The sequence below is a fragment of the Prionailurus bengalensis genome, chromosome E4 (assembly GCF_016509475.1).
Source record: "Prionailurus bengalensis isolate Pbe53 chromosome E4, Fcat_Pben_1.1_paternal_pri, whole genome shotgun sequence".
NCBI lineage: Eukaryota > Metazoa > Chordata > Mammalia > Carnivora > Felidae > Prionailurus > Prionailurus bengalensis.
In genome coordinates, this window is record NC_057360.1 from 57,106,508 (window position 1) to 57,119,930 (window position 13,423).

At 40.2% G+C, this 13,423-nt stretch overlaps 1 protein-coding gene and 1 non-coding gene across 8 annotated transcripts in view; both read right to left on the minus strand.

The window, feature by feature from the left end:
* RAB3GAP2 (RAB3 GTPase activating non-catalytic protein subunit 2) overlaps positions 1-13,423 on the minus strand; it is a 103,143-nt gene that overhangs the window by 52,804 nt on the left and 36,916 nt on the right. For all 7 annotated transcript variants that reach the window (XR_006295371.1, XR_006295370.1, XR_006295372.1 and 4 more), the window contains exons 4-9: positions 12,131-12,212; positions 10,315-10,362; positions 10,155-10,230; positions 9,723-9,824; positions 5,637-5,736; positions 3,572-3,670 (exon numbers count right to left, since the gene is read on the minus strand). Coding sequence is in view for 4 of the 7 variants with exons in the window: in XM_043568228.1 (XP_043424163.1) it covers positions 3,572-3,670; positions 5,637-5,736; positions 9,723-9,824; positions 10,155-10,230; positions 10,315-10,362; positions 12,131-12,212 (507 nt within the window). In the remaining 3 variants the exon portion in view is untranslated. The remainder of the gene's footprint in view (positions 1-3,571; positions 3,671-5,636; positions 5,737-9,722; positions 9,825-10,154; positions 10,231-10,314; positions 10,363-12,130; positions 12,213-13,423) is intronic.
* On the minus strand, positions 1,596-1,727 carry LOC122476636. Its single transcript, XR_006295559.1, has one exon. It is a non-coding gene; the product is annotated as a small nucleolar RNA SNORA36 family (small nucleolar RNA).

Consider the following 13,423-nt stretch of genomic DNA (forward strand, 5'->3'; position numbering starts at 1 on the left):
GAAGAGATGGTAAGAAAAAAGGAGAAACAAGTTTGGGGGAGGAAATAAAAAATTCTGATTTGGATATGTTAAGTTTGGATACCCTGGTGGAAAATGAATTTTATAGAAATGAATTTTAAGGAAGAGGTCAAGACTGAACATAAAAAATGGAGATGCTGTGATCCAGTTTCTTGGCTCTTGTGTTTCTAGTTTCTGAAAATAGAGGTGGAAAAGTTTCTTCTTCAACCTACCCCAATCTGGCTTTCCTCCTCACTGCTCCACCTAAAGTGTTCACATCAGACTCAAGGAAGAGCTCTACGTTGCCAAATCTGATAGACCTTTTCCCTTCCTGCATTCTATGAAGCATCCCACAGTCAACCACTCCCTCTCAAATTTATGTCAATAACTTGGACTTCTTCCCTAAACTTCAGATGGATATCTAACTGCCTACTTGACACCTCCATTTGAATGTGTAATTGTGTCAGAAGTTAACCTGTAAGAAACCTAACTCTTGATCTGTCCACCTCAAACCTCTTCCTTCTCCATATTTCTCATTTCAGTAAACAGATCATCCACTCAACTTGCTCAAATTAAAACAAAATCAGATATTCCTGAGTCCTTCCTTTCTCTCATTTCTCAAATCCATCCCTTACCAGTTACAAAAATATCTCAATCTGTCTACCCTCTCCAGCTCCACGGCTTCCTCTCCAGGCAAGGCCGCCATTCTCCCTTATTGCAACAAACTCCTTACTGGTCTCCCTGCTTTTACTTTTTATTTCATAAGCCTCTAAGCAGCAGTCAGGATAATTTTAAATGCCCCGTAGCTAGACACCATCAGTGACATCCCCTGTATTTAGAGAGAATCCAACCTCCTTACCCTATGTGATCTGTCCCCAGTCTCCATCTCCAACCCTACCTTGTCCTGTCCCCCCCACCCCCACCCCCACCTTTTTTTTAATACAAAGAGAGAAAGAATGAGAACGTTAAGCAGGTTCCATGCCCGGCACAGAGCCCAACAGAGTCCATATGGGGCTCGATCGCACAACCACGAGATGACGACCTGCGTCAAAATCAAGAGTCAGATGCTTAACAGAATGAGCCACCCAGGCGCCCCTCCCCTTACTCTTTACAATCAAGTCACAGGGACCTCCTTCCCGTTTCTCAGGACTTTGAGGCCCCACAGGCCTCTCTCTTTGCTGCCTCCTCTGCCTGGAATGCTCTTCCTACACCCCTTCACATAGCTGGCTGCTCTTCCCCCCCGATGTCCCGTCTGAACGTCACTTCTCTGGAGGGCCTTATCTTCACCAGTCTACCTGAAGTGGCCTCTTCCTTTCACTCTCCATCATAACCCTCTGCTTATTTTCTTCATGATGCAGGCTAACATTGTGATATGACCATATTTATTCATTTGGCTTAACTGTCCATCGTGTATCTCCCTATCACAGACTGTAAGCTTCATCAGGACGGGGTTCCGTCTGCCTTCTATTTCTAGCTCCAATATTAGCACCTAGGACATACCAGGTGTTCACTTATTTGTTGGATGAATTCATCAGAACTTCAACATAAAGATGTACATGCAAAATAAAGTCCGTTGTACCTTTTTTATTTTCCCATCATTTTGTAGGCTGGGAGATAAATGAATAGAATAATATTTTCTATCCAATCATTTTTCCTAGCCCGTTTCAATGTTCCAAAGTTCAATTAACAGAACAGGGAAGCCACCCTGAACCGAACTCAACACTTTGGAATTTTGCAGCATGTTTATGTTATCAGCAAAACAGTAAAGACACACTGAATGTCTACAAGAAAGTGCTTCATTGCAGAGTACTCCTCATGAGAAGGACGCAGCAACAAGCCACGGGATGCGTGTGTCAGGGATCTTCCGTCTGACCCTGCAGACTCACACTCCTGCCTTCTCTCCCCGCCCACTCCCAGGGCACAGTGTGTGTAGATTAGGCTGACGTCCGCCTGGCTTCAGACAAGGGGAAGCCTCATCAGGACATCAAAGACAGAAAGGAAAGTGAAGTCAGGACACCTACTTCCCTGTGACACGTGAAAAAAAAGCCATCCTGCTCGTAAGATGCTGATTCTACTCACTACCTCCAAGTTCTGGAACTGCCCAGGCCCTCGCCCCCTGTGGCCTAGCAGTGGCTAACAGCTGGGCTGCTACGAAGCCCCGAGATGCTGTACCATCCCTTGTGGTTCTCCTGCACCACATCTTTCCAAATAGTTCCTCTGTAAATAAAACACGTTTCAGCTGTCCTATTTCAGGGGTGCCATCTGTTTTCTATCACGACCCCGATAAAATGTATATTTAGCAAAATTGATTGAAAGGCTCTTTACAATATGTTGATTAGAAAAGGGCTGTAATATGGTTGGTATGATGTAATCCTATTTATGAAAACCTATTTCTATCACCATATACATATTACACATGCATTTCACACACAAGTCTATAAGGATGTTTACCAAAATGCCAATGGTGAGTATCTCTGGATGGTGTAGGGTTTAAGGGGATATTTTTTCTTTTCCTCTTTATATACTTATATACTATTTGAATTTAACAAGCATATAACATGTTGGTAAACAGAAAACAATACACATTTTTTAAATAGTATTTTCTCCTCCACTCCATTTCTACTACCTTAATTCAGAAACTCATTACTTCTTACCAAGAAGTATCCTTCTTGCACCTAGTTTCTAGCCTCGACCCCCACATTACAGTCACTAAGAACTACCAAAGTGATTCTTCTAACAGGCTAAGTGATAATACCATTGTTTTGCTCAGAATTCTCCAGTGGCTCTCAGTGTTGCTGGGAGGAAGACCTAAATTCCTCCGCGTAGCACACTAGGCTCTTCGAAATCTGACTCCTATTTACATGTCTGCCTGCCAGTTCTCCTTGGACCCATTATTTTTACAGCACGCGGTGCACTTCCCCCCTCACGCCTAGCACCCGTTGGCTAGGATGCCGCCTCTGTGCTGCTGCTTCTGATCAAGTCCCACTCATTCTTCCAATTTCAGACTGAAGTCCGCCACTGCTCCCTACCTCCCTCAGCGCCAGGGGTTCTCCTCCGCCTCCCGCCCCAGCTGGCCCACTTGGGGACTGCAGCTGTTTCCACATGGTTCTTCCAGCTAGCCTCACGCTTCCCTGATGAGACCAAGTCTTCTCACCTCTGTCTTTTTCGTCTGTGTTCCCAGTGCCTAACACAGTGAGTCTTCAATTATGCTCGCAAGGAGAAATCTGCTTTTACCTATACTCTGCTGGTCTAAAGGTTACAGTTTTAGAAGACTGAGCTATATGGTGATTATATGAATTAAACTTGTCTGCAAAAAAAAAAAAAGAAGTCAAATAATGAAAGACCTAAAACTGAACAATACTGCTGCTGAAGATGTAATTATTAAAACTGCTATCACTTCTTAAACTTATAAACCTACAATGATCCGTAAGTCTGGAGTAACTTCCAAATGTCGCACTAAAGACAATGCATTTCCTTTCGCCTAAGAATAAATGGATATTTCTAATAAATGAGATACATCAATTAAAAAGCAAAAGAAGTAAATTCCATAAGAATTTGAATGAGTAATGCTTACCAATACTAGCATGATCAATAATAGTGTCGATATCTTGTAGACCCCATTTTTTATAAGCTAACGGTGGTGGCTGTATGTTCTCATTGCCTGATGCCGCAGCTGTTAAAGACAAAAATTAAACAATCCAAACTTAACTATAATGGATGAAGCGAAGTTTTACAAAAAAACCTTTAAAAATATAGTAACTTGATTACTTTAAAATTTCAATAATAATAATGAGGCAAGGCAACATAAACAAGGCTAAAGTGAACTTTATTCATGCCAAGACAGTATATGTAAAACGCAAACGTTAAAAGAGCAAGTTGACCGTCACAAGAGATTTTGGAACATTCACGTAATTGGAAGAAGGCTATTAAAAACTCTAGACTATTACTAAACTTTAAGGCGAATTCAAACTGCAATTGAAGACAAAGAAACAATCTCTCCCTGCTGAGAAATAGTGGATAAAATCCTGAGAATGGCAACCAGTGCCTTAACTTGGTGAAAAATTAAAAACTCAATGACATGCCTGTAAGAGCACACATATAGCAAGGCCTCGAAGACAACAGCCTAGGCCAGTCTTGATAGAAAGATATGTAACCAGCAATAGCATCACCAGAAAGAATAAAATGCCTGTATCTGCTCAGTATTTCCACCTAGTGAGCGAGTAATGAACAGAAAAGTAATAGTTACACCTCTTGCCATAGGTTTAGGCACAAGGTCCTATCTATCAGTAAAGTTTCATGCTACATATTAGAATACAGCTGGATTCTGGTTGTTTATTCTGGAAAGTGAAGTACTTTAATAAGGGAAAAACAGATTCCTCTAAGCACTTCAGATTTTGATAGTAAGGCCAACAAAAGAGAATTTTCCTACATGCCGAAATAAAAAGACACAACAATTTGTCAGAATTCTTTTCAGAGCAGCTTACTTTAGGTGGGCACTTAGTGGCTTTCTTACTTCCTAGGAGACCAATGGCTTTATGGTCTTAAACACAAAAGATAAACAGGAACTCAACAATAAAAATTAAATGGCTGACAATACCAATAATCATCTATTTCTAGTTTATTTCACCGACTGAATTCTTACCTGCAGAAAACTGCCAGTCTCTTTAGGTATATATACTAATGACTATTTTAAATGACCCCAAGATAATGATGCTTATTATGCCTAAATTTAAATAATTTAAAAGATTATGAAAATAGCCATAAAAATTCCAACAAGTTCTGACTGAATACAAAAGCAGGTACCATTAAAGACGTACATAACCAAAACCTCCTGATTTTACCAATCCATCAACCTGCAAACAAGACAAACTTGGTTTTAGGGCCATTATAAGCCCCACTACCCAAGCCCAGAAGAAAAGGAGGAAGTCTAGCACTGGTGTTTTCACTGAGTTTAAGGCTTTTCTAAAAGTGGGGTCTTAAAATTGATGGTATGTTTCTCGCTGGCGGCATTTTTGCAGGTACTACTGCATCTATAAACAATGGCATCTTGAATTTGATGGACACAACTCTGCTCTTCATCCTCTTCCCAAGAATGTAAACTGAGCAGTACGAGAAAGAACTCTTGATTGTGCACTTTTCACCCCCAAGTCTGGAAATAATGTAGTTGCCCATATACACATCGTTCAGGCATTTAACTTCTCCATTCAGAAGCTTTCCGGGTTAGCAAAGAGGAGCCAGTGTGGACTCCCTGTTGGGCCTTGCCCACGGGTGGGTGGGGCGGGGTGGGGAATAAAATCCCCCCTGCACACAGTGGCATCCTTACCCTCGGTGAGAATGGAAGCAATGCAGAATCACAAGATTCTAGTAACCAGCCCAACATCTGCTGAAATAGTGAGAACTTGGATCCTCGGCTAGATGCAATGAAATTTCTCACCCCAATACATGGCGTTGATTACCAGTCCTTGCCTTTATCTTACTGAGCCATCTACCCAACAATGCACTCCCATTTTTACAGTCACAGGGTCTTTGTTGTAAATCTAGTACAGGCGGCCTTTTTAATTTAGAGGACATACTTAATTCTCTAAATGGGTTAAATTAAATGAGAAGTTAGAAGTCAGATACGGCGTGCCAAAAATTACCTTTTGCTACCTGATTTCGACAAGCACGAAGAGACTGAAAAAGGCTAAATCCATCAATAGTCACAATGGCAGCTGGATATAAGATACTCAACTCTTCATTCTATTAAAGAAATAAGAAAATAATACATCTCATCATTGCCAAATAAGCATGTCTACTTCTTGTATTATAGTTGAATGTCAGGATTAATGAAAAATAGAAAATACTATGACTAAGTTAAGTGTCAACCAGCCAACACACAAAACACCATCAAGCAGAAGAAAAGTAAAAATAAATGGAAAATTAAATTCAGAATGCCTTTTGGCCAAGGACCTACAATTCTTCTCAAACATGAGCTTTTGTAAATGACATATAATGCATTCAGGGTAGGTGGTGAGATTAACCAAAAAATGTACACATTGCATTAAACTGAAGTATAGTCATCGTGCAAATACAACAATATATAAAAGAAGAAGAAGGAAAAAAAAAGAAACTCACCTGATATCCCAGACATGTCTCAATACACATCCTTATACGCTTTGGATGAGGTTATACTATATACAGTATAACATGTTTTTTATTACTCAATATGTCAATGATATTTTTCCACTCCAGTAAGCGAGCAAATCATTTTTTACTGTGGCTAAAGCAGTAGGTAGCATATGTATCAAAATTTAGTTAACTAGTTCTTAGTGATAGAAATTTTGTTTGGGAGACCTAGAAACCACTCTCCTGACTGAGGCCCTCCAACAGCTTCCTTCTGCACTCTGGGATACAGCCTGCCTCCTTAACCAGGCCTGGAGGACGGGTCACCTGTCTATCATCTCACCTCTCTCTCCCCTTGCTCCCTGAACAAAGGCCATTATCATCTCAGTGCTTTGAATGGGCCTAGACCTTACCTCCCAGGTCACCACCTGCCTAATTCTTCTGATCAATCAGTTGTCAGCTCAAACGCAATTGCTCAGAGGCTGCTCCAGAGCCCCTAGAGGTCAAGCAGGCACCTCCATTCTCCTGCCTCCTTACCACCTCATCAACATGATTACTTCCTTCCTAGTACCTATCAGACACTGAAACCATCTTTGTATCTCTAGTTGTTTATTGCTGGTCTCCCTTCGCCATCCCCAGACTATAAGCTCCAGGAAAGGAGGATCTCTGTGTGTCTGCTTTACCAAGGATTCTCAGTGATTAGAACTGGACGGGGAATAAAATAGGCAGTAAATAAATAGTTATGAATTAATACATTTTCATTATAAACACCACTGCAATAAAAATTCTTCTGTGTAGATCTTTTCACATTACTTTAGTATAAGTTCCTTCAACTGGGTCTGGTGGAGCGTATAGTATTCTCAATTTTCATTCATATTATTAAACTGCCCTCAAGAAAGTACCTGTCAATTTACGTTTCCACCAATACATGAGTGTGTTTCTCCATAGTGTAACCAACAGTTTTGTAAATCTTGATCTTTGTCAATATAAAAGGTGAAATATTATCCAAATGTAGTTGCTTATAGTTCTTAGATTATTATTTAGATTCAAAATGTTATGTGCTTTCCGACAAATTTTATTTCTCCTTTTCAGAACTGCCTTGCCCTCTTTTCTACTGGACCAGTAGACTGTTTCCATTTTTAAAAGAGATTTATGGGCCACGAGGAATAGGAGCCAGAGGAAGGGAGCTGGCATGGGTGCTCATATGACAGATGCACAAGGCTAGGCTGTACGGCCCACTGAGCACAACAGTGGGGAAAGAGCCTTGTCACTGCCTTGGAGGAGCAAGTCAGTTATCTCCAAATCCAGACAGTCCTCCTGAAGGAGATACTAATACAAACACCAATGGTCCAAAAGCTACAGAAATTATGCCGGATGACAGAGATCTTTGTGCAGAAGACCCAGAAGGAGTTCCTTTGACATTCAAGAAAGAGATCTTCTCTCTTTGGAATCTTCTCCTACAATGACCTGCTGTCACTCCCACTACACTCATTGACCCCAGAGAATTGAATCAGAGGGAATGTGCTCTATGATCCTTAATAGATCTGGGAGTACAAGAAGAAGCGAATATGTACTTTTGATATATGAATTGATATATCAGATCCAAAGATGCTTATGTAGAATATAGAGTAACAACAAAGACTTCTCTCTCCGTGTTCAGTAAGAATTATTTTTCAACCAATAGATTTTCTTGACTCGCAAACAGCAAGTATTTAAATGTTATATTTTTCTACCAACTCTAAAAAATAGTATAGACATAACCCAACTTAAAATGTTCAAAGAACCTTCACCACCTAGAGAATAGAAAAACAGAGAACAGCTCTTGAGAAGTATCTTCAATGAACACAATATCTTCTTAGATTTCCAAGAGCTCCTTCTTTGTTTCCTTCAATGGTTTCATTTTCTTCTACTTTCTTGTGGTGAATATTAGGAAGACTTAAATTTTCAGTCTTCACTTTTATTTTCCTAGGTCCTATACCTGGAAGAATTCATTATCTATGACTTAAACCAACTTCTTCAATCTAGTCTTTGCGCCTGTATAGAAATTCTGTATGGCAAGCCATACTAGTATTTTCATTTTATTTCCTACCATCGCCTCAAACTCAATATATCTAAAACCAAACTTAACAACCTTTATTCACTGCCAAAGCAGTCCCATCTTCCTACTTTGTCAATGGCACTCTTCAGCGTGGGTATCTTAGAGACCACTCATTTTCCTCTTGACTCGTCTACATCTCTAGACAATAACCAAATCCTGTCGATTGTTCCTTTAAATGATTTTTGTACTGGTCATTTTTCTCTTCTTGCAGCCATTAGAGTCCCATCCCAACACTGCACGTCTATTACAGAGAACTTCAAAAAATCAGTTAACTAGCCTCCTTGATTCCAGACTCTCTCAACTCCAATTCCTCCTGAGGAGAGATTCCTTCAGTATCCCTTTGATATATCACTTCCTTCTCATAAATCCTTGTAGCTTTGCTCATCTCCTGAATCATTATGATTTTTACTTGGTTTTCAAATTTATGAAAAAAAACTGGCCACTCTGCCTATTCAACAGTTTCTCAATATTTTCTATCATAGGTTTCTTTGTTGTCTCATGCACTGTCCTACATTTGAATCTCCCTTCATTTTTCTCCTGATTACCTAAAATACTTTCCCTTCTTTTACCACTAACTAATTAGATTCTATAACCATTCTTCACAGCTTAATTCAAATCTCACCTCCTCAATGAAAGTTTCTTTTATTGTCCTCGTTCTAACTGAGCACCCCTTTCTCCAAACTTGTACAGAATGTATTCTGGCCACATAAAATGGCAAATCACTAGGTACTGCTTTGCATTGATGCTTAATTCGCTCAAAGGCATTAATACGAATTAATCTAGTCTCTCTTACTAGATTAAGTTTCTACAGCTCCAGTCTCCAGGCCACCTCTCATACAATTTAAGTCTACATAGGTACACAATACACACATCTGTTTACGTGAAACCTTTTGGAAGCAGGATAGTAAAAAGGAGGAAGGCATATTTACATAGTTTTGACTATGTACACTGTGAGTCAAACAAGAGCGTATTAGTTTACATGGCTCTACAATTAATTTTTGACTGAGGCAAATTCTCACACCACCTGGGAAACAGTGAAAACTGTACATTTGGAGAGCCTTAGATATGAAATATTATTTTCTATCAAAATCTTCAGTTCAGTGAATATATTTCCCACTATAAAAAAACTTCACCCCCTGAGAAATAGGTAGTACAATATAGTAGTATTAATAATAGGTCAGAACTCTTTTCTTTTGTTGTGTACAATTTTGACAGCTAAATCCAAATAAAAAAGATATATACCATATGTCTACCTTAAGTCACTATTAAATTCTGAAAATAAGAAACCCTTTTAAGGTTCTCTGACTACAGTCTTTTATTTTATTACATAATAAAGCATAGGATATTTCATTAAATAAGTAAAAGCAAGAATGGGATTCTTTACTCAGTTATAAACAGGTTATATTTCCAGAATATGCCAGCACAGCTAACTGTGTCACAAGATACCTTTAAGTTTCCCAAAAAAGACAAAAAAAATACTTCAAAGTAAAGGCACTGTTACTTTGAACACAGTCTTCTACACTACCTGTTCGGTCACGCCAGGATGCCGTGGGATTTCATAGGTCCTGCACTTAAGCTGGAGCACAGAGTCCTCATTCAAAAGCTGTGCGAGCAGGAGCACGCCGTTCTGGAAGGAAGCAAAGAGGAGGGCTCTGCTCGTTTCCTTACGAATGGACCCGAACATGTATGGCCAGGCAGAGACTGTCGTTTCCCCGCCGGTTTTCCACGGATATCAGGCACTCTCTTTCAGAAGAACACAGCTTCTCTTCTCGATAGGTTCTACCAGAACTTTCCACCGTGACTTCCCCTGTCCCTGCTTCCACACCCACCCCCCACAGGAAGCAGCAACTACACATTCCCAAGCAGCAGGCAGTGAGTCACAAATGGGTACAATGGGGACACCTAACTAGACATTCCCGTCGAGCGGTGCTTTCTAACTGCTGAACACTCGGCTCACCTCCGTGTAGAAGCGTACGTAACCTGAAGTAAAGCCCACCACGATGCAGGTCCAGTCAGGACGCCCGGTGGAACTCCTGCCACAGACAAAATTTGTAATTTTTGTTCTAATTTTGCTCATAAAGCAAAGCAGAGAAAACAAATAATTTCTTTATCCTCACCTCTTTTGGCTTGCTAGTGGGATACACAGAGCACTGGTTACACATTCTCTAAAAACAAAAACGAAATCGTAGGTTTATCTAATGAATTCAGCAAGTACTTTTATTTCCCTCTACTTCAATGTTAAAGGGCAACCAATGGAAGCTGTGCCCTGTGAACCAGTTTTCTTCATTGCAGAAGTAAAAATACAGTAAAATTCCACATAAGGAATCATAAAAATCATTCATGTAAAAGGTAAGGTCACATTCACTTGAGGTTAATGAAAACACTATTCTTCACTCTGTACCGTCACGAAAAGCACAAGAGAAAGCAAAACTTTACTGCGCGCACGGATTATACACAGAACTGAGGAACAGCAGGTCATTGTGGGCGGTCACTTCCTACCGGCCCCCTCTCCTCCGCGTCAGCTACGCATGGGGCACAGCACGGGAGGCACATCGGTCACATCACAGGCAAACCCCACTTCGGCGGCTATGTTATTCTAGGGATTAACTGCATCTCACCTGGTTGGCTTCTTCCTTGATATTTTGCAGAAACTGCCCCTGATAATCCATTTCGAAGAAAATGCTAGGTTGAGTGTCCCTAAAAGATTCTTTTTTAATGTGACATGTGGACTTGAAAAATCTTTCAGGAGCTCAGAGACTAAGCCCCCAAATTAAAATAACTCCTTCTTGGGGCGCGTGGATGGCTCAGTCAGTTAAGCGTCCGACTTCGGCTCAGGTCATGACCTCACAGTTCGTGAGTTCAAGCCCTGCATCAGGCTCTGCACTGACAGCTCGGAGCCTGGAGCCTGCTTCAGATTCTGTGTCTCCCTCTCTCTCTGCCCCTCCCCAGCTTGCGCTTTCCCTCTCTATCAAAAATAAATAAACATTTAAGAAATGAAATGAAATGAAATGAAATGAAATGAAATGAAATGAAATGAAATACTCCTCCTGACTGATTTTATTTTATTTTATTTTTCTCCTGATTTTAGTGTCAACCCTCAGGCCCATCACCAGCTTATTAAAGAAGCTGTGAACACTCTTGCCCCATACATCGTATTATGCAACCGCTGAACAAAATCTTTTTGTTTGTTGTAATTGAACCACTGTGTTTGCTTTGCACTGCTGACAGAAATTAAATGTCTTCAAATTCTTAGACTACACGGCTTGAGGTGAAATATTATCATTTACTTTGATAAGAGTAGAGAACATTCCAGTGAGTAACTACAACGTGTCAACACATATTATGGACTTCCACTTGGCTGTTGTCTTTTACCTGAATCCAAAGTCTGAAGTATCTTACTCATCCTCACCAGACAGCTTTGTCATAAAAATTTAAGTGAAAACAGTTTTTGGCACCAGGTTCCAGGTTAGCAGCTCCACCAAATAATCAGGCTAGAGAATCACTCTTATTGGGTCATTGGGAAACTTGAATTTACCAACTTGCCTTTCTGAAGTATTTATGAGTTTTAAGAATTAATGTAGCACTGTCCCCTTTAAGTACAAGGCCAATGCTACCAAAGCAGAGAAAACAATGACTGCCCTGGACTTTTTGGCTGAATAAAATCAGTTAATGAACACAGGAAACAACAAAATGTAGAAAGTATGGGATTCTCTCTGAGCTTCTCTTTAAATCCTCTGCAAACTAGTTTTTTTAAAAAAGTAATCACGTGAGTAAAATTTAAATTTGCTGACCAAATCACGCTCCACAACCTCTAAGCTGGGATGAATATACATTCACTAAATACTCCAGTGATGAAACTTCTTGCTCTACAAGTCAAATAATTTCATACATACATTTAACAAGCTGAGAAACAAAACGTTAACTGGTACCTACCCTTCTTCGACATTTAAAGAACCACTCCAGCCAGCAGCAAATTGCATTTCTTCCTTTCCTTTATCACTGTATTTCCATTTTGCTGAAAAAATTATCATATAAAATAACTTTATAGCATACTAAAACAGTAATTTATAAATTTCACAGTTTCCCTTTAGAATAAGTACAGAATGTAATTGTTCTATATTAGTGGGTTTGGGTCTCTATAGGTAAATATTTAAAAAATTTTCTAAGATTTTTATAAAACTCAACCTAGTCTCCTGGCCCGTAGTCTCTCCCCTCCTCCAATTAAATCCATCTGATGTCGCAGTTCTTGCAGAAGAAAATTACTATTCTTTTTTTTTTTTTTTTAATTTTTTTTTCAACATTTATTTATTTTTGGGACAGAGAGAGACAGAGCATGAACGGAGGAGGGGCAGAGAGAGAGGGAGACACAGAATCGGAAACAGGCTCCAGGCTCTGAGCCATCAGCCCAGAGCCCGACGCGGGGCTCGAACTCCCGGACCACGAGATCGTGACCTGGCTGAAGTCGGACGCTTAACCGACTGCGCCACCCAGGCGCCCCAGAAAATTACTATTCTTATGTACCACCCCATCTGTTGTATTTATGCAATGACTTTTATCTTCAGATGACAAAGAAGGTTTTTCTATTAGATTTATGCTACAGGGGCGCCTGGGTGGCTCAATCGGTTAAGCATCCAACTCTTGATTTCGACCCGGGTCTCACGAACCGTGAGACGGAGCCCTCTGAACTGACATCACAGAGCCTGCCTAGGATTCTCTCTCTCCTTCTCTCTCCGTCCCTCCCCCACTCTCTCTCTCTCAAAAGAAAGAAATATTAAAAAAAGAAAAAGGCTTATGCTACAGAAGGATAAATCTACTTTGAAGACCATTCCACAGCCGTTTAATAATGTATGATCTGATTTTGATCAGTGAGGTTTTCCATATTTTATGTCAACCTTCATTTTAGTCTTCAACAAAAATTATGAACTGAAAATTTATGCCCACAGTGAGAAACTAGAGTTCTACGAGTTTTCAAAATGTAGTTGAAAATCACCTCCATTCACATTATGACTAAGAAGGGGCCAGCGGCCTCTTTAGCTCTGCCCGCCCCTTGCAAGAACCGGGCAATGCCCAGTTCTGCCTCTGAAGAGCCACATAACCACAGCTAAAGTATCTGCAGCCAAGAAAGAAAAGCAGAGGAAACAAACAGAATCGAAAGAAGGAAAGAGAATGAGAGGTACAAAAACACTGAAAATAAGTGTTATACAAAACATGAAAGTACACTGTAGA